Here is a 27,797-nt window from a genome sequence, read left to right on the forward strand (position 1 = left end):
TCCTCTTGTTCTAGGTATTTAATGTCTCTATGCCTCAGTTTTCTCATCTGCAAAATCATGGTAATACATGTCTCACAGAAATGTTCAGAGATTAAGTAAGATTATGTATGCAAAGTGCCCAACTCTGTGCCTTACCTTTATGCACCCTTAATAGATGTTTTATTTCCCCCTATTCTCTTTGAGTTCCCTTTTATCATAGCTTTGCCCTCCTTTCTTCTTTTTAATAGTAATTTTAAATAGTAATTTAATAGAAATGGACTGTTGTAGTTCAGATCATCCGTATTTGCATCCTTTTTGTTACTGTTCTTATCTCCTGTTCCCATCACCTCCCTTCTAAAGGCCCCTTTGGGGAGTATTGGGAAGATAACGTGCCCCTCCTCCTGTTGAGCCTTCTGTAAAGTGTAATCTGTGTTTAGAAAGCATTCTTTAGCTTTTATGAAAATGTGAAAACTGGTCATTTAGTACTTTGGCATAAGAGCCTTTAAAAGTATTAGGTCTGATTTCCCAATTATTGCAGTGATCTTTGAGCTGGATTGTTTTCCTCTGGTGCACATCAGTAATATCCTTTCTTTTCTTTCTTTTTTTTTTTTCCTTAATGTGAGGGAAACCTTTATAATGGCACTGTTTTTAGACATCTTGTGATAGCTGTATTTTTTTGCATTGATTGGGGGAACACACAGTGACAAAAACGCGCTAGGAATCCAGTAACACTCTTGGCAGTTGTTGTTTGTTAATCATGACAGTGATTATAAAGTCAATATATAGTATAAATTGTATAATCTAACCACTAGAAATGTTTGTGGGGTCCACTGAGAGCTAGTAATGCCCTGTGCCTTTAGGAACCCCTTCAGTAGATCCACAGTCTCTGGCTGATTCTCAGAGTCGCTGACAGTATTGTCAAGTTAGAAACCATGTGCGGCCACTTTAACTTCAGGGAATGAAAAACCCACCATATTCATAAGAATGTTAATAAGTTTTTGGTAAACACCAGTAAATGCACCGTGAGTTATTTTTAAAAATTCTTGCTAATGGTGGTCTCAGATTTTTTAACTTTATACTGAAGACATTAGATAAATGATCTCTAAACTTCTAAGATGCTTTCTGCTATTCAGCATTTTTCCTAGTGATAATAGCATTGCTGGTTTAAGAAATGAACCATCTTCCAGCCAGTGCTCTAGCTTTGTGGATTTTCAATTTTCTTTTTCATAGTGAAACAACTTGTTCATTTTAAAAACGTGAAGATTTCAAATCAGGTATGTCATCACTTCACCAGATTTCACACCCCTACCCCCAATCCCTTTTCAGAAGTTGGCATTGTTAATATTTTGGTGTTTCTCCTTTCAGAACTTAATTTATAATTTATTTTTACACACTTATAATAGTCTTGGTTTGTATTTCATGTTTTGCTAAACATATCATTCAACTGACTTTCTTTTAGTAATGTATTTGTACTTTCAGTATTTGTATTATGTAGTATGTATGAGTGTCTATAATTTATTTAGTCATGTGTCTATTGATGGACATTAAGGATGTTTTCACTTTTTGTTATTACTAAAAATGCTGCAGTGAACTTTTTTGTGTATGTATGTTTGGCAAGAGTGTGTTAAATGTTGATAACTACTGCAAAATTGTCCTCTGTGAAGGATCCTTTTTCAAGACAGATAACATTATAGAAAATAGACTAAAGCAGAGTTGCTGGATCAGAGCAAGCAAAAGGGGTTCTGAGTGCTTCCTTTTTGTCTTCTGTTGAGAAGTTTTGGAGAGATCCTGGAGTTGTAAGGAACCCAGCTGGAAACACCAGCCTCTAAAGTAGAGAAAGCATCTTGAAAAGGAGAAATGTTAATACAAGTTAAAAGCAAAAAGCGTTTAATAGTGGTAAATGTTGTACACACAGTGTGGTTAAAATGACTGTAAAAACCATTTAAGATTTGTAGTGTAAGTCTTAGTGTGGTGATACAAATCAATTTGTGATTACTGCATCTACCTGAAGACTGTAAATATTAAAGCTGTAGATCAGTCTTGTGCTATCCTCTGCAAATAACCTATAAATATTAGTAATATTCATAAAGCTTTAGTTTTGCTTATAATATGAATTAAGTGCCAGTAGTATTGTAAATCTATCAACTTTTAAGTTTAATTGTAGTTTAATATTCTGGAATTGAATTATTATACTGCACTTGCTAGTAACACATTTGACATAATTTTGTGGTTTTATTTGCATAATTTTTTTGTCTCTAGTAAAACTATAAAATAATCTTATTTTTAAAATAAGGGGAATGTATATAAAAGAATTGATAGGATCTTTATTGTTTCTATATTTCTATATTCAATTTCTATATGGTTAAATACAAAGCTTTTCTCTTTTCTGCTTCCTTGTTAAAAATGATGACAGAATGATCTTTCGTCTTCTTAGAATTTTATAACTAATTATTTTCATATGTGCTTATCTTTGTCTAGGAAGCTTTCTTTGGAAAAGATCTTCTAGATACAAGTAGACAAAACAAGCTAAGTTTAGATAATCTATCAGAAGATGCAGCTCAGCTTTCATATAAAATGAACCTGAATGCAGGTTTCTTGGATCCTTCCTTAGATCCACTACTTAGTTCATCCTCAGCTCTGGCAAAATCTGGAACTCAAGGTATGTGGAGCAGTTCATTAGTGTTTCCTTTATATTAAATAGCATTCATCTTCCTTTTAATTAAACCTTTGAAATGCTTTTGTTTGCCCTCATGTGCATTTTTAAATTTTATTGAAGTGTAACTTATATTCAGAAAATGCAACTATTTTAAGTTGACAGTTCTATGATTTGACAAATTAGTTTACCCATGTAACTTCCATCAAAATCAAGAGTTGTGAAGGAAAACATTTGATTTACACTTTGCTGAAAGCAATGTAAGGGGGTATAATTTGGCCATAGTTGGTGAGTTATAAATAATCATTTTCAATTTAAGTAAGATAGATTTTTGTTAATTATATAGCTCAAAGAAATTCAAAACAGAGGGAAACCAGAAAGAATGCCGTAGGTGGAAACTTGCTGGCAGAGTGTGTTAATATAGTGGAACATATTGCCCTAGATAAGGTTTTCTCCCTGTTGACAGTTTGGGCTGGATTCTTCTTTGTTGCGGGAGGGAGGCTGTCTAGTGCGTTGTAGGATGTTTAGCAGCCCCTCTGGCCTGGTGATGTCATGATGACCAAAAATGTCTCCAGATGTTGCCACATGTTCCTTGGCGAGCATAAGTGCCCCTGCAGTGAGTGTGGGAACTAGTAAGAATCAGGGAAAGGTAAGAGAATTTGATGTGTATATAAAGTAATATTAATGTCAATAAGGCTCTAGGAGGAGGTTAACTAGTTGGATATGTCAGAGTTGTGATCACAGTATTTTACCCTTCTAGATTTCTATGGTGCTATCAGAGCAGATTTTTAAAAACTTTTAGTTTAATTCTGTTGTTTTAAGTACTTACCTGCTGTTATGTCAATATGTTGTTAAAATAACGCATAATGAAAGACCTGTCATCTTTTAAAGGATATCTTACTATAAAGGATGTCTTGTCAATGTCATGACTAGTCATTTAAAAACTTACATAGAAGTTATTTGCACTTGAGTTTTATAAAGAAAAGGACTGAAATTGAGATAGGAAAGACATCAATATTAACATATCTTATTTTTATTTATTTTTCCTTTATTTGATTGTTTTTTCCCATAAAACTGTCAGAGAATGGTTTTACAATAAGTCCAAAACTTAGAGGATAGAATAACACCATTTCAAAACCTAAATTAAGTGTAATGTTTTCTGCAGTTGAACCACTCTTTTGCCTTTATAAAGGAAAATTAACAAGAAAAGGTTTTATTTTTTAAACATTTTATTCAATATAGCACATTTTATCAATTTTAATGATTTGTTGATAAGATATAAAATCCTTGACTTTTGGTAGGGGCAGCCTTTTTTAACATAATCTTTTAAAAATTGTTAGTTATCATCTGTGTAGTGGAATTTCATTGCTTTAAAACAAACAAAAACCACTAGATAACCCCTGAAAGAATTATCCAAAGTTCTTTTCTTTCAAATGCACTGTTACCTAGAGAACACATTATTGAAATAACTTTATTTCTGTGAAAACTTTCTGAATATTTGGGCATACAAAATTAGATTAACTTTTACTTGAAAAATTATGATGTTCTTATATACGAATTTTATTTGAGAAGTGTATGTATAATGGGACCAAGACTGTGTTTCACAGATATATTTGATCTGAAGTATTACATTTATGCCTGCCCCCTTTTTAAAATAAAAATACACTTGAGATGGGTTAAAATTTTTAGATGTTCTTTAACTGAATGACTAATATAATTACTAAAGTTAGCCTAAGTAAGAGTTTCAATATTTTTCTACTTGATTAGGCCCAAAATTCTTAGAATATTCCTTGACTTTTTATTCTCTCACATTTCCACATATTATCCATCCACAAGTTTGTCTCTGCCTTCAAAATATACCCCAAAGCCATCCACTTCTTATCTCAGCTTTTGCTACTACCGTAGTACAGACTGCCCTCAGCTCCCACTTTGTCTGTGGCAGGACCCTTCTCACCCAGCTCCAGGCTTGCAGGCTTGCTAATGCTTCCTCCCCCAGGCCCCACCCTGCATCTGATCTACACAGGGCGGCCACTCTTCTCTTTAAAATACCAATCATATCATCTCCTGTATTTCAGTCTTCCAACAACTTCCCGTTACACTGTAAGGTAAAGTTGTCACCAAGATCTATAAAACCATGCACAGTCTTGCCCTAGCTGCCTCTCTTGTTTCCTAGCACACTTCCCTCTGTTGCTGTGACTGCTCTGGCCTCTTTGGTGGCAACCCTTCTTGCCTCAAGGTCTTTTTATGTCTGCTTTCCCTTCAGAGTGTTTTCTCCATCTTTGTGCATATTACTCCTCATTTCATTTTGATTTATTTTTGGTCATCCCTTTCAGAAGGTCTTCCCTGACCACTTTATCTAACACTGCATTTCCGTAGCTTATTTTTAATCCTTTTTCCTTATTTTTTTATAGCATTTATAATGACGTTGTCTATTTATTGTCTAACTCCCTCTGATAAAGTAAGCTCCGTGAGGGCACACGCTTTGTTTTAGTTGCTGCTGAATTGTTCTAGCAGGTGGATCAATGACTGATAATTAATTCATAGACATAGTTCTGTAGGTACTGAAATATGTTTTTAATAAACAAGTGAATGAGTAATCAGTTTGGAGAGCAAAGCTGGAAGTAGTAAGTACATGGTGCGTGGCTTATGCTTTACAAGGAATTTTGGAATAATGGATTTGTTTTTCATATTGTATTAACTTCTACTGTTTTTTATTTTCTAGATGTCATTTCAAGAGATACCACTTTCTTAGTGAATTTTTTTTTGCTTTGTTATAGCCTTTGGTTTCACTTTTATTGCCTACATGTCTTTATTTTACTTTTTATCTTGTCAATATACAGTATTCACAAATCAAAAACAGTCTGAATTTTAAAAAATTTTTGTTCAAAATTTTTGTTAGAGTGCCTTTGCTGTGAAAAATTCCTATTGTAGAAGTAGTAACTTAAGTCTTTATTATTCTGGCACTTGCCTCAGCACCTGCTTACTCTAGGTATTTAGTAAATGGCTGAATGAGTGAGGGTGTTTCAGAATTTCAGTCTAAGAAAATACTGAAATTTTAAAAATATACTTATTATATTTAGGTACTGCTGATGATCCACTGGCTGATATTTCTGAAGTTTTAAACACAGACGATGACATTCTCGGAATAATTTCAGATGACCTAGCAAAGTCAGTTGATCATTCAGGTATGTATGGATGCTGGTTGCCTGGTCTCCGTCTCGTGGTGTGAGTGAGAGAGAGGTGCGTGTGTGTGGAACAGGCTCAGTCTCCCGTCTATTCCCCGGTTAACTGAAGTGTTGTTTTTGTTTTTGTTTGGCTTTGTCAAAGAACACAACATTATATTTGACCTTCCTTATCTTTCCTGCTTTCGGAAGGGATATAGCAAGTTAGTTCATTTCTGTTGTCCTTCTAATTGCATCAAATTTAAGGCCTGTTGCCTTAAAGTCTCACTGTATCTTGTTTCTTCTTTGGTTTGCATTTTTCCTCACTTCTCGCTCCTTTGGTAACCATCCATTTATTTGGTTTGGGTCTTGTAGGTCTTGATTTATACACTTTCCAGGTTGAGAGCTCACCTTTTCCATTTGGTAAGAAACAGCAATGGATGACAGCTGACTAGAAGTAGTCCTCTTTTTATAGTGACTTCTGCTGAAAAAACCTGTAGGTGCATGCATATTTGTTAGTGGTGCTAATCTGTCACTAATCCTTACTTGTTTTTCCCTTTTTGCGTGTGGCTAAAGCATAGTATAGCTGTACTGTGCTTTGGATGACTTTCTCAGTAGTTGTTGTTTTTGTTTTTAATGAATGGTTTCATTTCTGTTAATATAATTTATAATATTACCCAAACATCATAGAATTAGTTCCTAATATAAGACCAAATAAGAGCAGACTAAATTTTTACTTTTCAGTAGTAATAATGAGAAAGCATGAAAAAACATAGATGAAAGACCACTTTTACTTGTGAGTCTTGCTTAAAAAACCAATATGTATGAGATAATAAAACATTATAATGTTATAAATATAATCTATGTCTTTAGAATGTGACTACAGAATATTTAAAGAGTAATCTATAACTGGAATTATTTACAAAGGATGATGTTTGTTAAACATTAATAGAGAACTTTAGAGCTTTTCATAAATGTGTATGAAATTTATTTCTCCTGTTTTACATACTGCATGTGATAATTGAGTTGTACATTTGATACCACTGTTTTCCAAGGTAAAACAATCATTTGTATGTTGACTTCTCATAGATTCCTATCTTAATATAAGGCTTATTTTTTGCAGAAATTGGCAACTTAAAATCAGGTGTATTCTTTTGTTCACTGTAATTTTAAATGGCACCTAAGTTTACAAATACATTTTGCATAATTTTTACCAATTGACCATCCAAATTGATATGAGAAATCCTGATTAGTTCAGAATTATAGATTTCGTTTCTGTATTTTAACCGTTATAGTATATTAATGCAAGTAAACAGTGCTTTACATTTTGCATGACCATTCTGAATTCACCTTTTAGTTTATCGACCTTGCTCTTTTAGATACTGGTCCTGTAGCTGCTGATCCTTCCTCTCTGCCTCAGCCAAGTATCAGTCAGAGTTCACGACCATTAAGTGAAGAGCAACTAGATGGAATCCTCAGTCCTGAACTAGACAAAATGGTCACAGATGGTAAAATATTTGCCCTACATCTAGGCTTTCTAAAAGACATGAGTAAATATGATTTTCAAAGATTTCTGCATGCTTATTTATGATTTAACTTTTATTCTGATAATTTCTGTATCAATTAAATGCTATTTTGTATCAGTATATTGAATTGGTAGTTGTTAATATTTCCATTTTTTAAATTTTATCCTAGGAGCAATTCTTGGAAAGTTGTATAAAATTCCAGGTATTTATGTTCTGATTTTTTAGCTTATAAAAATAGCATTTCCAATACTATGACCCTAATAGTCCTTTAATCTTATTGCTGTTATTATTTTATCTCATAGAACTTGGAGGAAAGGATGTTGAAGATTTGTTTACTGCTGTGCTTAGTCCTGCAACCACTCAGCCAACCTCACTACCACAGCCTCCCCCTCCACCGCAGCTGTTGCCAGTACACAATCAGGGTATGTTATGACTTTTGAGTGTGGTTCTACATTACATATGTGTGTGTTCATATGTGTGTGTGTGTGTACTCATGTGCTGAGTTCTGCCTTGTTCCTTAGTAACCACATACATGAACTGATAAGCAAAAACCTTCTTTTATGATGATGGAAAAGTACGAACTTCAGTCACACACTTACCTCCCTAAAATTCTCTCGAAATCTGTGATCTGCCATATGACCAGAATTCTTTTGCTCACCTATTGGTAGGGGGGAGGTTGTAACAGTCTCTGCCCTCTCCCCCTCTCCCCAGTCCCAATCCCAGCTCACTTTTACTCTAGTCATTTCCCAAACGGTGATGCCCTTGTTGGGATGACCATGCCCATGCCCACCTGGCTGCCTTGTACCCATCCATCTGGTCTCAGTTTCACTGTTAGTTTCTCGGAGGTTAGCCAGTCACCACCTCCACACCTGCCCCCATGCTTTTCATTTATAGCATGAGGCACAAGTATAAATGCTTGTTTGGGTAATTAAGGTCTTCCTTTTAGATTCAGAGCTCTTTCAAGGCTAGGATCGTGTGTGTCTTACTCATCACTGTGTACCATGCCACAGAATATGTGTTCAGTACATACTTTCAGAATAAATCAGAGACCTTTCCTAACCCTGTAGACTGTGACATTTTGTGGAAATTTGCCCCCTCTACTCCCCCTTTTTTAAAGATGACCAGTAAGGAGATTTTAACTCTTGACTTGGTGTTATCAGCACCACGCTCTCCCAGGTGAGCTAACCAGCCATCCCTATATAGGGATCCGAACCCACAACCTTGGTATTATCAGCACCACACTCTCCCAAGTGAGCCATGGGCAGTCCCTAAAATTTGCCTATTTTTTAAACTCAGTTTTCTTCTACCTACTTGTAACTAGTTGCCAGATAAAATAGGTTTAGGACTTTAATTTCTCCCTCTTTCTGGAGAGTGAAATCTGATATCCTAGAATTAAGATTTGTAGGAGTATATTGGGAGATTGAGTGCCCCAGGTACAGGAATCTCCTATGGAAAGACATTCTGAGTTCTGTGGTAGGGTATATTTTTGATAATTTGAGTGCAGGAACATTTCTCTATATCCTGTTATCACTGCTTCATGACTATACTAAATTAAGTAATGTAATTATACCTTCATAAACTCTTCTTCCATTTTGTGTAAGTGCCAAAATATGCAAATAATTTATCTCTACTTCCCATTTTGTGTATATGTAAAAATTCCTGAAAGCATGCAATTGAAATATTTAGTTTCTAAACATAAAATTATCTTGATTTTTGCTGGACTAAACATGTGATTTACATCCGGGTAAAACACTCAACGTAACTACTTCTTGCCTTAATTGTTCCCATATGCTTATTTTTAATGATTGAGAACTTTTTCAGTATTTCTTTTTTCAACATATAAAAATGATCTATCTTTACATTTTCTATGACTGAAAGTATGTATTTTAGAAATTAGTTCAGTTAAAGATGTATTCCTTTATAAAAGGTCTTATAATGACTATGAAAATTATTTCACTGTGCAATCTCATTTTTTAATAAGATTTTGAGAAGACTTTTTTGCTAGGTGTTTATGTATAATACAGGTGTGAATAAGGCCACCTACCCTCAGGAGTTTATTGCCATAGTATTGTAGACTTTTAGATGTACGACTAATTTATACTATAGTAGAATATAATTCAAGTAGAGCTGTAAGAATCACCAAGATTTCAATGTTTGTGTTTGAAGAATAGCAATAGTTAATTCAAGTGTAAAGAATGATCAAGTTATATGTAGAGTGACACATGAGTATTCAAGAATGGTTGGGCTGGCTGGTTAGCTTAGTTGGTTAGAGCTCAGCCTTGAAACACCAAGGTCACAGGTTTGGATCCCTGTACCAGCCAGCCACCAAAAAATACAAAACAAACAAACAAAAAAAGAATGGCAGCTCTTACATTTTCCAGAGCAAAGAAGGGAGGGTAAGTGTGCAGTGTTTAAGGAGGCAAAATTAGAAATGAACATTGATGATAGATTTTAGAGGGTTATGAACAACAGGGGAAGCCAGTTGGCTTTTTTTCTGTAGGCTTTTGAGAGCCATTGAAGACCTCACACCAGTGGAATGGCCTGATCAGTTAGACGTTTTGGCAAGGTAGTTCTGGCTTTCTACGTGTATATATATATATATATTTTTTGTCTTTTACGTAATTTTTATTTTGTTGATTCTGTACCATTTTTTCAGTGCTAGTTTTTAATCAGTATTTATGTACGTATTAAAAGTAGAATTGTAAATGAATTTGGGACAAGAAGTATTGTACTAATGAGCTTATTGTGGTTGGGACTAAGTTAAAATATAGGTTCCATGTAAAGATACTTGCAATCCCAATCAAAAGAAGGAATGGATATGAAACACAATGGAGTTAAAATAATTAGGACTGTGCTATTAAATGGATGTAAGGTATGAGGAAAAAGGGGGAAATAAAGTGAATTAAACTATGGGTAAGGTAAACTGGTGTAGAGGATGATCATACTATAAACTAGAAACATGAAACAAAGGCACACTTAGTGTGTGTTATAGAAGGTAGTGGAGGTATAATGAATTCAGTTTTAGACCACTTTTAGTTTGGTAAAAGTGGGACATATACATTGTTCTGAGTTACAAGCAGTTGCAGATAGTCATGGCTATGGATGAAAATGTAGGAATTATCTGTGCAGTGGTGCTAATTGAAGTTGTGGGGAGGAGGAGATTTCTTAAGAGAATATGCTGCCAGTAGAGTAAAGAATCTTGAGGAACTCTTTTTAATTAAATGTAATCAAGTATATGCTTCATATATATTAGGTTTGCAATTATGTGTTCCTTATTTTTCTCCTTTTTAAGGGTTAGATGAAAGTGCAAAAAAAGTGAGATGTTGAGACACTGAGTGAGAGGAATAGGATCTCAGAAGTGATCATTAGGGAGAGGTTGTGAAGTTAAGTAGGATGAGTACTTGATACTGTTTTGTTGGACTGTGGGAAGGTTGTTGGTTATCCTCAGTGGAGTAACTTCAATAGGAGTTATAAGGAAGAGGCAGAGTTTAATAAGCTGACAATAATATAGAAGGTCAGAAAGCAGAGAATGGAAATTTAAGAAGATTGAGATATAGTAACTTGAAATCCTTTCAGGTAAAAGTTAAGTGAATTAACTTTTTAACACTTACCATGAATCATGCCTTGAGAAAGGTCACTTTTATGAACTAATTGACCATATTAAAAACTAATTTGGTAAACCTGAAGGGAAAGAAAGACCACCTCTTAACTAAAATAATAAAGGAAAAATACTTTGCATTTACTTATGTGTCCTTCAACAAATTACTTAACTCTTCTGGGTCATCTGCTTAAATAGGGCTACATGTGATAACTTGTTTCATTACATTATAGTGAGGATGCAAAGAGTTAATATATGTAAAACTTTTAGAGCAGTGCTTGGCACATAATAAAAGTGCTTAATAAGTAATAGCTATTATTACTATTGGGAAAAGTTTCAATATGGTCATATTGTTGTCACAGTACATGGTACTGATAGGTAGCTGCAGGATGGATCGCATTCTCACTGCCAATAAAGAAGCTTTTGTTTATCCTAATTACATGAAAGACACTTGATATTTTTCATTAAAATCTCAGATTACTTAACGGAATCTACTTTTTACTGAAGTTGAAAATAGATGTAGTATTCTGTTTTGAATAAAAGCAGAAATCTTGCCCTTTAAGTGTCATGAGACGTTTTTCATTGTGAAGTCCTGATCCAGTAGGCCCAGCTCTAGCATTTAGTAGGATAAGCCCTATCCTGGAAGTCATATCTTTAGGAAGTCCTTGAGACAAAATCTTGAGAACTTGTAGGTGATCAGCCTCAGTATCCTCACATATGCACTGGAGCTATGTATGTTTTAGTGTTACAACTTTCAGATGATCTGGTTTAGTTGAAAGGACATTATGCACTGGAAGACGTTAGGTGTATGAGACATTGCTCTCTTGATTTTTATTTTTACCTAATGTCATGGCAAAGTGATCAGGTTAGGAGTTCTCTATCATTATCCCATGTATTAGCCAACTCTGTAACTGCACTGCCATTTGTAAAGTTATTTGGTGATGGGGGTCTCCTGTAATACTACCGTTTTAAGCGTTACAGCCGTTAGCAGAGGCTGTGTGTTAGTCTCTGCATATCATCATGTTTAATTGGGAGAACTTTTGAAGGTACATGGAGGCTTTTTTTTTTTGCTGAAAAACTGCTCCAATAAGAACAGCTGGCTTATTCCCAAATACAGGGGGGTAGTTTAGACAAGTAGACGATCCCAGTAAGAATTGGAGTTATATGCTTGAGGAGAGCTGTGGAGAAGCACAAAGTGGTCTCATGGTTTGCCTAATGTCTATTTAGGAAGAAGTTGATAAGGTATTTGAAGCTTGTGAATAAGCTGGAATGAGAGTTAAAATGCATTTAGAGCCTGAACTGCTAGTAATGAAAATTAGGCCAAAAATAGAATGTATGTCTATTTAACAATAATCATCTTGTAATGGTAGATGAAATATTGAGTATTCAAAACTATCTTAGAGAAAATGCCTATTCAAGTATCATAGATGTTTTTTGTGTTAACAGGAACAAGAATAAAATATAAGGAACATTTGTAAATTTTCACTGAAGGAGGAAAAGAATGTTTGATAAAACTTACCAGCATTTGCTATGATTCATTCATTTTGCAGAGTTAATACTCGTATGTCTTGAATAGTTGCTGCATACCAGGCCCTATGCTGAGAGCTGCACATACATTATCTAGATTAACCCACATAATGGAATACCTCCATTTTATAGAAATAGAAATTAATTCTGCTTCTAATGGGTAGCAGAATTAAGATTCAAATCCAGAGATGGGCTGTCTAGTTAACTTAGTTGGTTAGAACGTGGTGTTATAACACCAAGGTCAAGGGTTCAAATCCCTGTACCATCTAGCTGCAAAAAAAAAAAGATTCAAACCCAGGGTTGTCAGACTCCACAATACCTGCTATTATCAGTACACTGTAATGAGGTACAGTTGTAGAGACCATATTTCAAAGTTTTATAACCAAAAGTCACTCTTTGAACAGTGTTATACAGTATAATAATTTTAAAAGTCCCACTTTTAATTTGCATTAAAAGTTTTTATTTAGAAGTATTTCAACTGATTGCTGTTTATGAATAATATGCAAACTGCATTATTGTTTTCTTCTCTCAAGATGTTTTTTCACGGATGCCCCTCATGAATGGCCTTATTGGACCTAGTCCTCATCTCCCACATAATTCTTTGCCTCCTGGAAGTGGACTGGGAACTTTCTCTGCTATAGCACAATCCCCTTATACTGATGCCAGGTATTTAAAAGCCTTAAATTACACTAATTTTTGTTGTACTTAATGTATAAATTAGTCTGTTTCAATTATTGTGCGTGATATTATTGTATGTTGCATTTAGGGCTTTTTTTGTTTTGTTATTTTTGCTAAAAATAAACTTATTACTTTTAGCTACTTTGTAATAAATTGTAATGAAAGGCTCACTTGAGCATAGTATCAGAAAGTTATGTTGTGTTTATGAAGGGAACATGTTTATTTTTTGCCAGGGATAAAAACCCCTCATTTAATCCCATGGCTAGTGATCCTAACAGCTCTTGGGTATCATCTGCTCCCACTGTGGAAGGAGAAAATGATACGATGTCGAATGCCCAGAGAAGCACGCTTAAGTGGGAAAAAGAGGAGGCCCTGGGTGAAATGGCCACAGTAGCACCAGTCCTCTACACGAACGTTAATTTCCCCAACTTAAAGGAAGAATTCCCTGGTAAGACGTGGATATGTTATTGCTATTTATTTAAGAACATTCTGTCATTCTTTTCTTACTGCAATAGAGAGCCCTTGTATCTTCTTACTGATTTTCATCTTGTATGATTGTCCACAGTGTGAAATTTCTCTAGATATCTAGAAACATCTTGGCGTTTTCTTAGTCCTACACTTTGTACCTTTGTACATTTGCATATTTCCCAACAGTTAGTTTCAATTAATGAAATGGTTAGTTTTTCCAGCTCCTAGCAGTGCTTATAAATATGCAGTGTTGTGTAATTCCAGAAGAAAAAAAATTTCTAGAACAGAAACTGTCGTTTAATTAAAAGTATTATTAGGCAAAGTCAGAGTCAGTTCTTAGTAATGTTTGTATTGAAACCTAATTCAGTATTATTTACCTTTCTTCCCTCCTCACTTTCCTGGACTGTCTGGCTATTACCACTGCCTGTTTGCAAAAAGTGGATGATATAGTAGTACTTCTTTTGAAAATTTTGATTAAGCAGTGGATGAAGCATTTGGATTAATGAAATGTCTACTATTGAATATTTCCAAGCAATGCTGTTTTGTCATTTTGAATTCATGTTGTCAGACAAACCAGGATTGAAAAAGTTATTCAAACTCTGTTTTGCAATAGTTTCCCATCTGTCTGTTAACTCATAAGCTCCTTAAAATTGCTAGAGGGATGCCTAGAAACTATCCCCGTTTTTTAGATGCCTTTTTGGTTAGGTCTCCCTGTGGTACTTTATTCACTGTAGAAAGAAGTAAATCAAATGCTTCTATATCTAACAATAGAAATTAGTGGGATTGTTAAAGCAATCCCCATTCTTCAACATTTTTCCTACACTTATATAGAGATGAACATTTGTGGTTATTTCAAGTCATTTTGTGTCAGCAAAAGTTGTTCTTACAGCAAAGCTGTGGTTTTCTTAAAAAATATTAATTTTCTTTATTTTACTTAGCATTTTGTGAAGTTCTTGATTCACACTGTTAAGGCTGTTGGTCTACTAACTGATTTTCATTTTCACTGACTTTATAGAAGCCTTTTATATATATATATAGAGAGAGAGAGAGTAAATCATTTCTATATTTATTAACTGTTGATCTCATCAAACTTCATTTTGTATACTGTCATTCTACAGAATTTTAAAGAAATGGGTTTTAAATCATTACTTTTCCATGTGTTTGTTGTATACAAATGCTGGTGAGATGCTCAGAACTATGGTTACTTCTTTCAGGTCAAATTGATAGACTTCTAATTAGTGCAGATGTTTGACGAAACTTTTACTTTGGTTCTGGTAGTATCTTTACATGGTTGAGGGAATTTATTATGCTTGGCTTACATTTATTTTGGTGCTTAGCCCCTTGAGCTTAAAAACTTCCCAATTCTACAAGCCAGGTTGTTAATAAGGCAACACTTCATTCAGAAAATATTTGTTTGTCCTGCTGTGTCCCAGGAACTTTGTACTTTATAAAGAACTTTATATAGGAGTACTACATTATGAAAATATTGCCTGAGTAAGATTAACTGGCACCAGTTCATCAACATTTTTTTATTATAATACATTATTACTGTGGCTCTTAAAACATGCATGCTCTGTTCTTTTGCTGCAGACTGGACTACTAGAGTGAAGCAAATTGCTAAGTTGTGGAGGAAAGCAAGCTCACAGGAAAGAGCACCATACGTGGTATTTAAAAAACTCCTATGTGTTAAATATCTTTAAGCACAATACTTACTTGGATCTTATTTTATTGTCTTAGGATAATAAAAAGAATTTCCATTGCAGAAAATGCTTGTTAATACTTGTACAATTAACAAGCAACTTTATTTTTATAGTGATTTTACAGTGGTTTCCTTAATATAGAGTGTGACATTTTTATGAGCTAGTTAACAGAACCAGGATGTTGAAGATTGGGAAAATTAGCTATTTTAGGGGCACATTTAATTCATTTCACTTTAAAATTGTTTTATTTCCTCAGCCAAGAGTGTTAAATTTGGAGACTGGATTAGTGTGCCTCAGTTTCTACCACAATAAGCTCTTTTCTTGTTAGGTGTAATAAAGAGTCTTTGTGCATTTTGAAAGAGACATACCTAGACATCCCTAAGGAGCTTTTGAAACAAGATCTTTGCCAGGTATTATTAGGGAATTTTATAAGATTCACAGTTCAGATGGTGAATTGTTTTCTCCCAAAGAGCCAAATTAAGATTGTCATCTGGTACCAAATACTTGCTTTCATTTTAAAGTATATTAAATCTGTATTATTGTTTTGATAAATATATCCAGTTATTTTTCAACTTGATTTTCAATGTACATATTTTTAGTTATAATTGCTTTGGTTAGAGCACATATATTCATGTTTTTTGATGTGTTGATGTGCTGTGTTTTGTTTTATTTTGACTTTAGTAAGGATTTAATGATGGTATTTTTAGTGTTTCTCAATGATTTTCTTTAATGATAAGTTTCAAATGTCCAGATTTTTTATTTTGAGGATTGATTTGATACTTTCATCTTCTCTAAATTGAGGGAGATGTTAATTCTTCCATTTTCTAAGGATGTATTAAGAAAATTAAGATAGAAAAAAATGTGATTATACCTGGATCTAGCCCGATTCAAATACATAGATAGAAACGTGTTCTCAACTGATAGGTAACATGCACTATAAAAGGAGAAGGTTTAGTGTCCAAATCCTTTCTTGGGAGATAATTAACCTATCTTTTTCTTGCTTTTATATGATACAGTTTAACATAGTTTTATTTTATTTTTATCTTAAAATATGTTAACATATATTGGAGAATAATTTTTTTCTCCTTTTGTCAAAGCAAAAAGCGAGAGATAACAGAGCTGCATTACGCATTAATAAAGTACAGATGTCAAATGATTCCATGAAAAGGCAGCAACAGCAAGACAGCATTGATCCTAGCTCTCGTATTGATTCAGATCTTTTTAAAGATCCATTAAAGCAAAGAGAATCAGAACACGAACAGGAATGGAAATTTAGACAGGTATGGAGTTTTTGGGTCATTTGCTTTTTTAAATTGTGTTTTTACTTTTTGAGAAGTGAGGTATTTATGTCATGATTTCAGAATATAGTTCTTAGTTCAACATGAAAATTTGATTTAAAATAGACTTGTTTCCCTTTTAAGTAAAATACATTTAAATTGATTTGGGAAGTTTATTGAAATATTATAAATAGTATACTGTGCTAGGCATAAACGGGTCATGCTATGATGAATAATCTCTCTTCTTTACGAAGTTATAATACAGTACGGGAGGAATCTGGTAGCTGCTGACATCATACAAATTAATTTTCTATTGCTTTTTCCCCACCATGATAGTCAATTTCTTCTTCAATCATGTGATTGCTTTTTCTTCTCTATTTTAACAGCAAATGCGTCAGAAAAGTAAGCAGCAAGCTAAAATTGAAGCCACGCAGAAACTGGAGCAGGTAAAAAACGAGCAGCAGCAGCAGCAGCAGCAGCAGCAGCAGCAGCAGCAGCAACAGCAGCAGCAGTTTAGTTCTCAGCACCTTCTGGTGCAGTCTGGTTCTGATACACCAAGTAGTGGGATGCAGAGCCCCTTGACACCTCAGCCTGGCAATGGAAATATGTCTCCTGCACAGTCATTCCATAAAGACCTGTTTACAAAACAGCTACCCAACACCCCTACTTCTACATCTGCAGATGATGTGTTTGTAAAACCACAAGCTCCACCTCCTCCTCAAACCCCGTCCCGAATTCCCATTCAGGAGAGTCTTTCTCAGTCTCAGACTTCTCAGCCGACTTCACCGCAAATGTTTTCAACTGGATCTTCTAACTCCCAACCACCATCTCCTGTGGATCCTTATGCAAAAATGGTTGGTACCCCTAGACCACCTACTGGGGGCCATGGTTTTCCCAGAAGAAATTCTGTTGCGCCGGTGGAAAACTGTGTGCCTTTATCATCAGTATCTAGGCCCATTCAAATGAGTGAGGCAACAGCAGATAGGCCATCCCCAGTTAGAGATTTATGTTCTTCCTCCACGACAAATAGTGACCCCTATGCAAAACCTCCAGACACACCCAGGCCTGTGATGACAGATCAGTTTCCCAAACCCTTGGGCCTACCCCGGTCTCCTGTAGTTTCAGAACAAACTGCAAAAGGTCCTCTAGCAGCTGGAACCAATGATCACTTTACTAAGCCACCTCCTAGGGCAGATGTGTTTCAAAGACAACGGGTATCTGACCCATATACACGGCCGTTGTTGACACCTGCACCTCTTGATAGTGGTCATAGTGGTCCTGGACCTTTCAAGACTCCAATGCAGCCTCCTCCATCCTCTCAGGATCCCTATGGGTCAGTGTCACAGGCATCAAGGCGATTGTCTATAGACCCTTATGATAGACCTGCTTTGACACCAAGACCTGTAGATAGTTTTTCTCATAGTCAGTCAAATGATCCATATAGCCAGCCCCCCCTAACCCCACATCCAGTGATGAATGAATCCTTTGCCCATCCTTCAAGGGCTTTTTCCCAGCCTGGAACCTTATCAAGGCCAACATCTCAGGACCCCTATTCCCAGCCCCCAGGAACTCCACGACCTGTTGTAGATTCTTATTCCCAACCCTCAGGAACAGCTCGGTCCAATCCAGACCCTTATTCTCAACCTCCTGGAACTCCCCGGCCTACCACTATTGATCCATATAGTCAGCAGCCACCAACCCCAAGGCCATCTGCACAGACAGACTTGTTTGTTTCATCTGCAACTAATCAGAGGCACTCTGATCCATATGCTCATCCTCCCGGAACACCTAGACCTGGAATTTCTGTTCCTTACACTCAGCCACCAGCAACACCAAGGCCAAGGATTTCAGAGAGTTTTCCTAGGTCCTCAATTACAAGACCAGTCCGCCTGCCAAGTCAAGATCCTTTCCTACAAACAGCCCAAAACCGAGGACCAGCTTTACCTGGCCCTTTGGTAAGGGCACCCGATACATGTTCCCAAACACCTAGGCCACCAGGACCTGGTCTGTCAGACACATTCAGCCGAGTTTCCCCATCTGCTGCTCGTGATCCCTATGACCAGCCTCCAATGACTCCAAGATCTCAGTCTGACTCGTTTGGAACAAGTCAAGTTGCTCATGATGTTGCCGATCAGCCAAGGCCTGGATCGGAGGGGAACTTCAGCACACCTTCAAACTCTCCAATGAATTCTCAAGGTCAACAGTTTTCCAGTGGCTCCCAACTGCCTGGACCTGTACCAACTTCAGGAGTAACTGATACACACAATACTGCAAATATGTCTCAGGCAGATACAGAGAAACTGAGACAGGTAAATATTCTGTGTTCTCAGATGTTTTACATTATTTGAGGAAGCTATTCATGTCATCAAACTGAGTAACTTCTACTAGGTGTTAAAGTTTCTTATCTTTTTATTCTGTAGACTTTGTTATACTGCAAAGAACAATGCAACTGGTAAAATTAACAGCAGTCAAATTTGATTTATTCTGTATCCAATTTCAATCTTCATGAATTTGTAGGGATTCCTTAAATATAAAAGTTTTCAGTTTCGTGATAGTTGTCTGGCAAGGAGAAAGACCCAAATCATCAATTTACTTTTTATAATCTATCAAATAGTTAAACGTAAGTTGCGTTTTATCAAACTTTGAAACATTTTGATATTCTGAACATTACCATAGCCACATAATGAAAGCATTAGCATTAGGATTTAAAAAGCTACTCACCTTTAAAAAGCCATTTGTGCTACTCACCTTTAAAAAGCCATTTGTTATCATAAATCCCAGTGGTTCTTGTTTCTTTTCACTTAGCGGCAGAAGTTACGTGAAATCATTCTTCATCAGCAACAGCAGAAGAAGATTGCAGGTCGACAGGAAAAGGGGACCCAGGATTCACCAGCAGTGCCTCATCCTGGACCCCTTCAACACTGGCAACCCGAGAATATCAACCAGGCTTTCTCTAGACCTCCACCTCCTTATCCTGGGAGTATTCGGTCTCCCGTTATCCCTCCTCTAGGACCTAGATATGCTGTTTTTCCAAAAGATCAGCGTGGACCCTATCCTCCTGATGTTGGTGGTATGGGAATGAGACCTCATGGATTTAGGTAATGCTTTTAATTTCCTGCCAGGTTTAAATTGCTGTTAGAAGAAGGAAATAAAGAAATGAAGTTACTATTAATCAGGAAGTTGTTGCTGCTTTCTACTTCTTTCTTCCCTTTGAGATATGATCAGTGTTATTGTCAACCAGTGAGAAGTCATGGACTTTTTTTCCTTTTAAGAACTCTAAAGACTCCAAAAACATTCCTATTTTTAAATTATTAAGTGTATTAGCATTATCTTGCAGCCATAATGATGTAATTTATCATACCAGTCAAATCACGTCCTCCAAATGCCCTTTCCACGTACAGGCAAAGCCTCCTGTGACATGAGGACTGATGGGACTCGTCCTCTCCCTGAATTTCTACTCTTAATTTATGTTGTAAATTATTTGTGGAGATTTCTTATTTGAAAGGATGTTTTTCTTTAGGAACTCTCCATGGAGAAATAGGGTTGTAAAGTTAGTGTGATGATGAATCACAACCTTGTTTCCTTTTTCAAAGTGGCTGGTAGAAAGGCCAAAGCCAAGCTTATGCCCTGGTTACAATGAGGAGATAGTTCTTTAAGTTATACTTTTAGTTTTCTAAGATATGCTTTTTAGTCTTACACCTAATTCTGTTACATTCTTACCCTTATTTTCCTTTTTTCTTCCACCTCAGTTATAATTTATGCCTGTTGTTCTGTATTTCTTTGTAAGTTGCCTTGTAATACTTTGTAGAATGAGGTACAATATAAATACAAATAGTCCTATAATTTATTCATTTACTCAGTCTTTACAGATGATGCCTACCCCCCCCCCCCCCTTTTTCTTAATCTCTTACTACCTCCCATTCTTCTCATTGCTTTCAAGCAAGTAGGTTTATTTGGTCTATCCAGTTGTCACGCCTGTGCCTTTGCATTCCTATGAGTCTCTCTGGTCCAATTTGTTAGGCTTCCTGTCTTCACTCAAGAATCCCCCCAAGTCAGCTTCACCCACAGAGCCTCCATAAATATTGATAAAAAAAAAAACCAGCCCTTACTCAGAAGCTTTTGTAGCGTTGTTCTTATTTCTGAATAGTTGATTCCATCTGCTTGGTTCCTTTGTCATCATGGAGCTCAGAGGTGGTAGGGTTCTTAGCAAAAACTCACTTGCATGTGAATACTTAAAAGTATTCATATACTTTTTAACACTTATAATTTTTTTCTAAGTTGTATTTGGCAACGGTAGTTTTATATTTTTTGCAACAGTAATTTTGTGTCTACAGTTTAATATGAAACTTCTTTAACTTTTTTCCAATCTAACTCTAAATTTAGCATAATGCTTAACTATTTGCTTTTTTTTAGATTTGGTTTTCCAGGAGGTAGCCATGGTACCATGTCAACTCAGGAACGCTTCCTTGTGCCTCCTCAACAAATACAAGGACCTGGAGTTCCTCCACAGCTAAGAAGATCAATATCTGTAGATATGCCTAGGCCTTTAAATAACTCACAAATGAGTAACCCGGTTGGACTTCCTCAGCATTTCCCACCACAGAGTCTGCCAGTTCAGCAGCACAACATACTGGGCCAAGCATTTATTGAATTGAGGCATAGGGCGCCTGACGGAAGGCCACAGCCGCCTTTCAGTTCTTCTCCTGGCAATGTTATAGAGGCACCTTCTCATTCAAGACATGGAAACTTCATTCCCCGGCCAGACTTTGCAAGCCCTAGACATACAGACCCCATGAGACGACCTCCCCAAGGTCTACCTAATCAGCTTCCTGTGCATCCAAATTTGGAACAAGTGACACCATCTCAGCAAGAGCAAGGTCATCCTGTTCATTCATCTTCTATGGTCATGAGGTCTCTCAGTCATCCCTTAGGTGGTGAATTTTCAGAGGCTCCTCTGTCAACATCTACACCAGCTGAAACAACATCTGATAGTTTACAGATAACCAGTCAGTCTTCTGATGGTCTCGAAGAAAAACTCGATTCTGATGATCCTGCTGTGAAAGAACTGGATGTGAAAGATCTTGAGGGGGTTGAAGTCAAAGATTTGGATGATGAAGATCTTGAAAATTTAAATTTAGATACTGAGGATGGCAAGGGAGATGAACTGGATACTTTAGGTAATTTAGAAACTAATGATCCCAACTTGGACGACCTTTTAAGGTCAGGAGAGTTTGATATCATTGCGTATACAGATCCAGAACTTGACCTAGGAGATAAGAAAAGCGTGTTTAATGAAGAACTAGACCTTAATGTTCCAATTGACGATAAGTTAGATAAACAGTGTGTATCTGTTGAACCAAAAAAAAAGCAAGAAGACAAAACTGTGGTTCTTTCTGATAAACATTCGCCACAGAAAAAATCTACTGTTACTAATGAGATAAAAACAGAAGTACTATCTCCAGGTTCTAAAGAGGAAGCCAGATGTGAAGTTGAAAAAAGTGGTGAGACTAAGGACAGTGTTGGCACTCTCTGCTCACAGGCATCTGCGCAAACAGACCTAAATGAGGGAGAAAAGACTTCTGCGCAGCCTTGTGATCCAGATCTACTTGAGGAAAGAACTAATCGAGAAACTGCTGGCTCCAGTGCAAACGTCATACAAGGATCCACTCAAGTGCCTGCTCAAGACGTGATAAACTCTTGTGGCATAACTGGATCAACTCCAGTCCTGTCAAGTTTACTTGCTAATGAAAAGTCTGATAATTCAGACATTAGGCCATTGGGATCTCCGCCACCAACTCTGCCAGCCTCACCATCTACTCATGTGTCGAGTTTGCCTTCTACTTTACTGGCCCCACCTGGCCATGTTTTGGATAATACAGTGAATTCTAATGTAACCGTGGTCTCTAGGGTAAATCATGCTTTTTCTCAGGGTGTGCAGGTAAATCCAGGATTTATTCAGGGTCAGTCGATAGTTACCCACAATTTGGGGACAGGAAAACCTACAAATCAAACTATGCCTCTAACAAGTCAGTCTGGACCCCAGCAGCTCATGATTCCTCAAACATTAGCCCAGCAGAATAGAGAGAGGCCCCTCCTTCTAGAGGAACAACCCCTACTTCTGCAGGATCTTTTGGATCAAGAGAGGCAAGAACAGCAGCAGCAAAGACAGATGCAAGCCATGATTCGGCAGCGGTCAGAACCGTTCTTCCCTAACATTGGTAGGAATTCCCTTGAGTCTCAACATATATTACTATGGGCATGAGGGGGGCGTGCAGTGTGCTTATGAAATTTTATTATTAAAATTACATTTGTAATAAAGCAGAGTTTTCCTGTTCTTCCATGAGCTTTAAAATGAAAGCAATTAAGAGTTTTAGATTTCTTCTTGGTTAATCAAGAAATTCAAAACTGTGAGTTGCAGACCACAATTCCATTCTTTAAGTTATTAATAGAAACTAGAGTCTTCTTTGTAATGCCTACCTTCCAACTATTGTTTGACATGTATTTTCAGAGTCACGGAAAGAGGAATTTAAGGAAATTATGATAGAAATAAAGCTTCCTACTGTCCTTTTGTATATAAAAAGTGGTTGGCAGTTTTTGGCCATATAAACCTCTTTATTTCTGATAGCTTACTAATTTTAAAAACAACAACAAAAGCAATGCAGTCAAAATGCTCAATGCCTCTAAGAACAAAAATTAGTAATCAAGGACACATATCCATGGAATGCTTTCTTCTAAACAGTAAAATTGACATTCTGTCCTATATACAGTACCAATTTCATCATATTGCTCCCTTTTTTCCATTTACATGCAAAGAGGTCTTTTCTCAGTAGCCTCATATTGTGGGATTATACCCTCAAGAAACTGATGTATTATTCTTTTAAGAGTGATAACTAATTTTGTGGAATTCCTTAGTATCAGAAATAACTGCAAATTTTCTTTCATGATGTTACACTACTAAAGAAGCCATTCTGATTAGCATTGCAAAAGTTGGTTGAAAGGAAAAGTTGGTATTGCTTTAGATTATTGCTATGATCTCTCTTAAATTTGACAGATTTCTTGTTTAAATTCCTGCAGGACTAAGGTATTCAAGCATGCTTCAATTATGGATCACTAAAATGCGATTAAATTCAGGATAAGGTTGTGAACCATCTCATAATTATTTATCTAGTACAGAAACCTATAATGATTATTAAATAAGGTGTGAGCGTCTATAAATTACATAATGTTTGTGATACTTGAATTACCTTTTAGTGTACCTTGAACCAAAAACTATGAAGTAAGTAACTTTAAAATATATTTCTTCTTTAGATTTTGATGCAATTACAGATCCTATAATGAAAGCCAAAATGGTGGCCCTTAAAGGCATAAATAAAGTGATGGCACAGAACAACCTGGGCATGCCACCAATGGTGATGAGCAGGTAGGTGGGGTGCTTCAGAGAGTGCAGACATGCATGGAATCGACTGGTTCCTAGAAAGAGTATACCAAAACTCAAAAGTCTGCATTCCAGGAATGAATGATAAATATTCAAATTGTGATGTCAGTTGGGTATAACCAGGTGTAAAATGTTATACCAGTGTGAAGAATTCATTTTCATCAGTTTCAGGAGGTGTAAGCATAGTAACATGATAGAAAAACTTGGAAGTTTGACTTAATCAACCAGGAAATCTAAAGTATTTAAAGTATGTTCCTTTTTAAATGCCTTTAGAATTGTTAATACTATGAAATTTCTTTTAGTTAAGATACTGAGGGATTAAGGGCAACTGAATTCAGCTGTAAAATAAAATGTCCTGAAACTGATTTTGAATCAGAAAAAAAAAGTCATGAGGAGTAGATAAGAGGACCATTGGAAGTTAGGGGTTGGATAGTATGTAAGTCTTCTCATTCTTAGTAGAACAGTGGAAATTATGCACTAAAGAAGAGTTGTTTGACTATCTGAATTTCTGAAATTAGAGGATTTATGCTCCCTAAGGGTAATTAACCACAGGGCAATGTTTCTTAAATTTGATCATGGACCACCAGCAGAATTATGTGATGATTTTTTTAAAAGTGCCAGTTTCTTTGCTGTACTCCAGACCTACTGAAATCAGAATATCTGGAGATGGTGCCTGTATGTCTGTATTTTTAGCAAGCGCCATGAATGATTCTTATGTATGTTGCTGTTTGAGAACCTCTGTCAGTAGAGTAAGCATACAGCCTCAATTTAGCTTAATGTTCTTGTTGAAAAACTTTTTTTTGTAAGAAGCAGATGATTATGGAATTGAGTATAAAATCTGCATGAATTTAAGATAAATATGATACTTCAAAGGAATTTGAATCCTTAAGGGTATATATAGTTTTTTTCAATTGTTGAGTTACTTTGGACATGGTTAAGAAGCATTTTGAGATCAAAGTAGAGTAGTGGTTTCTAATGATTTTCATTATCAAGCAGCATTTATTAACACTATTCCTCTATCACAGGGGTTCTTAATAAGCCTTTTTATGTCTTGAACCTTTTTGGCATTCCAGCAAAGCCTTTGAAATTCTTCTCAGAACGTTTTATATGGAGAAAACCAAGACATAGAATTATAAAGGAAATAACATATTTGAAATATAGTTAATAAAATGTAATTAAATTTATAGTATATTTGCTACTTAATGTACTAACAAACTTAGCAATAAGTCTCATAACTACCATATTTCCAAGTAATGATGAATATAAATAATCTACCAGGTATCTGCAACACTTGATAGAAAAAATAATTTGTCTTTTATTGGTGACCATCATGGTACTGCTAATAATATTGTAGTTTGCTGCCTATAGTCAAGATAGAAGGAAATGCTAAATTTTATTTAGCACTTAGTTTAAAATACGAACCTCAGAATTAGAACCCTTTCAGTATCTGATGCTCTTTCAGTATCTATGTGTATCAGCTCTTTCAGTATCTATGTATTTCAGTATCTGTGCCAGTTAGATATATATTGACAGTCATTGACTCAGTGTATTGTTTACTCTTCTGCGGTGTGCTTTGGAGAAGCGGAGGTGATAGTCCCTTCTTAGGGTAGTGTGATGTGTTCAGTGAGGATGATAGACAGTGAGTGATACTTGGATTAAGAGATCATCTAGACCAGAGCTGTAACAGGGGGAGAAGTGATAGATGAATCCAAAACCTGAGTAAAAAAAGCATATATTCTAGACTTCAGTAGTAATTAAGTACTAATGTACAGTATTTGGAATTTATGTATATTTATTTGGAGTATATTTTGAAAATTGTATGGTGTGTGTATCTTGATATGTTAAAGCATTATGTTAACTCTAGAGGAAATGTTTTCATATAAGCAGTAATGCTTCTGTGAAATTTTTATTGTTTTAATTAGAGTAAGTAATTTTTTCACTAATTGTTTTTAACCATGTAGATGTTTCTTGGATAGACACTAACGTTTTATTTTCTTAAACATTAGCTATAGAAATGTATGAAAAAACATGAAAACTTCCTAATTGAGATGTTATCTTTTGTTTTAGAATACAAAGTAGCTAAGCTGCCAATTAATGAATAATAAAGATTGGAACAAGAAAAAATTTTCTTAGGGTTTATGTAGTAAAACTAAATCTTCACCATATTTTTATCCTGAAGGCTTGAATTCATTTTATTTTAAGGTACAGTGAGGCATAGAACAGAAAATAAACCTTCTGGAGTCAGCCCAGCAGACCACTTATTGCAGCCTCCCCAGTCCTTGTGGGAAAGTTTCTTAATCTCTCTGAATCTTAATTTCATCCTAAGTAACACAAGGATGCTATGAGAATACACTTCCTACAGGTGCAGTGAGGATCAAATGTGCTTGGTGCACAGGAAAGGGGGTTTGCGTTTTCAATGAGAATATTGTCCCTTCTTTTCCCTAGAAGAGAAGATTGTTAAGCACCTAAAATAATTTTAGATCTAAAGGCTCATCATTTGATACTTCGTTTTCACAGGTTCCCCTTTATGGGACAGTCAGTGGCTGGAGCACAGAGCAGTGAGGGCCAGAACCTCGTCACACAGGCAATGTCTCAGGTAATGCTGTTTGCAATTGGTTACTCTGTTCTGCTCACCAAACCTATTCTTTATGGTGAGGGCCCTTCTAGACAGTTGTAGACTCAGAACACTGCCAAGGATTTATTATTAGCCCAGCAGAAATAAGGAATCTTCTTGTTTTCTTAAAAGATAAATTAAGGTTAAAAATATTGTAATTTCTGAAAAGGCACTGTGTACTTAAGAGTAGGAATCACTTGGAAGGAAATCAAATGCTTAGGGATTTTGGTTTTACTTTTATTTATTTTTAACTCCACAAAGACATTTTCATGTCCTGCATTTTGGAATTAGTCTATTACATTCAATTTGTAAAACTACTATCAACAGTACAAAATAATGATTTATGATCATTCTATTTAGATATAGATAGGCCTGTTCTATTTCTCTTGGAATAATTCAGTTTTTTGAATATTTGTCATTTATAATCAGCTGTAATTGTAAATATTTGTGTTATGTTAGTGCTAAGCAATGTCTGGAGAATTAAAACTGCTGATTTTGTATAGAACCTTTCGTCAGCGATTTAAAAAAAAAAAAATTCTACCTAGGAAGAAAAAAGAGAGAGAGAGCTACCTACTATATGTCCTTTTGCAATTTTCTCTTTTGCCCTGCCAGTTAGGCTTTAGAACTTATTCTAATAATGTTATCCTTTTCATTATTAAAAGAAGAGACAGATGCCATTTGATACAATGGAAAAAGCAGCCTTTGTAGCTGAGGCCCCCCCCCCCCAAAAAAAAGAAAAAAAACAGAAAAACCCAGTTTCACTATGAATTTACTGTGCCACTTTGGGCAAGTTCTTTAACCTTTCTTTTCTGGTCTGTGGAATGTTATAACACCTGCCTTGCAGTATTGTAAATATTGCACATAACTGGACATATATAATAACTGCACATAAATATTGAACATTCTGGTTGCTAGTATCATTTACAAATGTTACCTTGTATACAGCTAACAGAACTTGTTACGACTGGGTAAATGGTTTTTCAAAATTAACTTTATCAGTAGTTGCCCAGGAATTGTGAGATTAATAGCTATGTATTCAATTACCCTGAAAGAAACAAGACATTTAATTAGAAAATAAGACCAATGTTTTTAATTATTTTTCTTTTATTGTTTGTGCATGTTAGAGACATTAGTTCTTGGAAATAACTGTGCTATGGGGTGGCATTTAGTAAAAAATCTGG

General features: G+C 35.7%; 1 protein-coding gene across 15 annotated transcripts in view; it reads left to right on the forward strand.

Moving 5' to 3' along the window:
• The window catches only part of KMT2C (lysine methyltransferase 2C), a 268,845-nt gene that overhangs the window by 205,605 nt on the left and 35,443 nt on the right, over positions 1-27,797 (forward strand). For 12 of the 15 annotated variants that reach the window (XM_063101221.1, XM_063101226.1, XM_063101230.1 and 9 more), the window contains 15 exons: positions 2,458-2,638; positions 5,713-5,817; positions 6,169-6,216; positions 7,173-7,343; positions 7,489-7,521; positions 7,622-7,741; positions 12,978-13,110; positions 13,356-13,570; positions 15,181-15,254; positions 16,388-16,570; positions 16,954-18,876; positions 19,373-19,665; positions 20,981-22,785; positions 23,876-23,987; positions 26,520-26,598. In XM_063101221.1, the coding sequence (XP_062957291.1) occupies positions 2,458-2,638; positions 5,713-5,817; positions 6,169-6,216; positions 7,173-7,343; positions 7,489-7,521; positions 7,622-7,741; positions 12,978-13,110; positions 13,356-13,570; positions 15,181-15,254; positions 16,388-16,570; positions 16,954-18,876; positions 19,373-19,665; positions 20,981-22,785; positions 23,876-23,987; positions 26,520-26,598 (5,475 nt within the window). The remainder of the gene's footprint in view (positions 1-2,457; positions 2,639-5,712; positions 5,818-6,168; positions 6,217-7,172; positions 7,344-7,488; positions 7,522-7,621; positions 7,742-12,977; positions 13,111-13,355; positions 13,571-15,180; positions 15,255-16,387; positions 16,571-16,953; positions 18,877-19,372; positions 19,666-20,980; positions 22,786-23,875; positions 23,988-26,519; positions 26,599-27,797) is intronic. The other 3 variants (XM_063101228.1, XM_063101237.1, XM_063101236.1) reach the window with 1 other exon arrangement.

This window comes from Cynocephalus volans, chromosome 6 (assembly GCF_027409185.1).
Source record: "Cynocephalus volans isolate mCynVol1 chromosome 6, mCynVol1.pri, whole genome shotgun sequence".
NCBI classification, from domain to species: domain Eukaryota; kingdom Metazoa; phylum Chordata; class Mammalia; order Dermoptera; family Cynocephalidae; genus Cynocephalus; species Cynocephalus volans.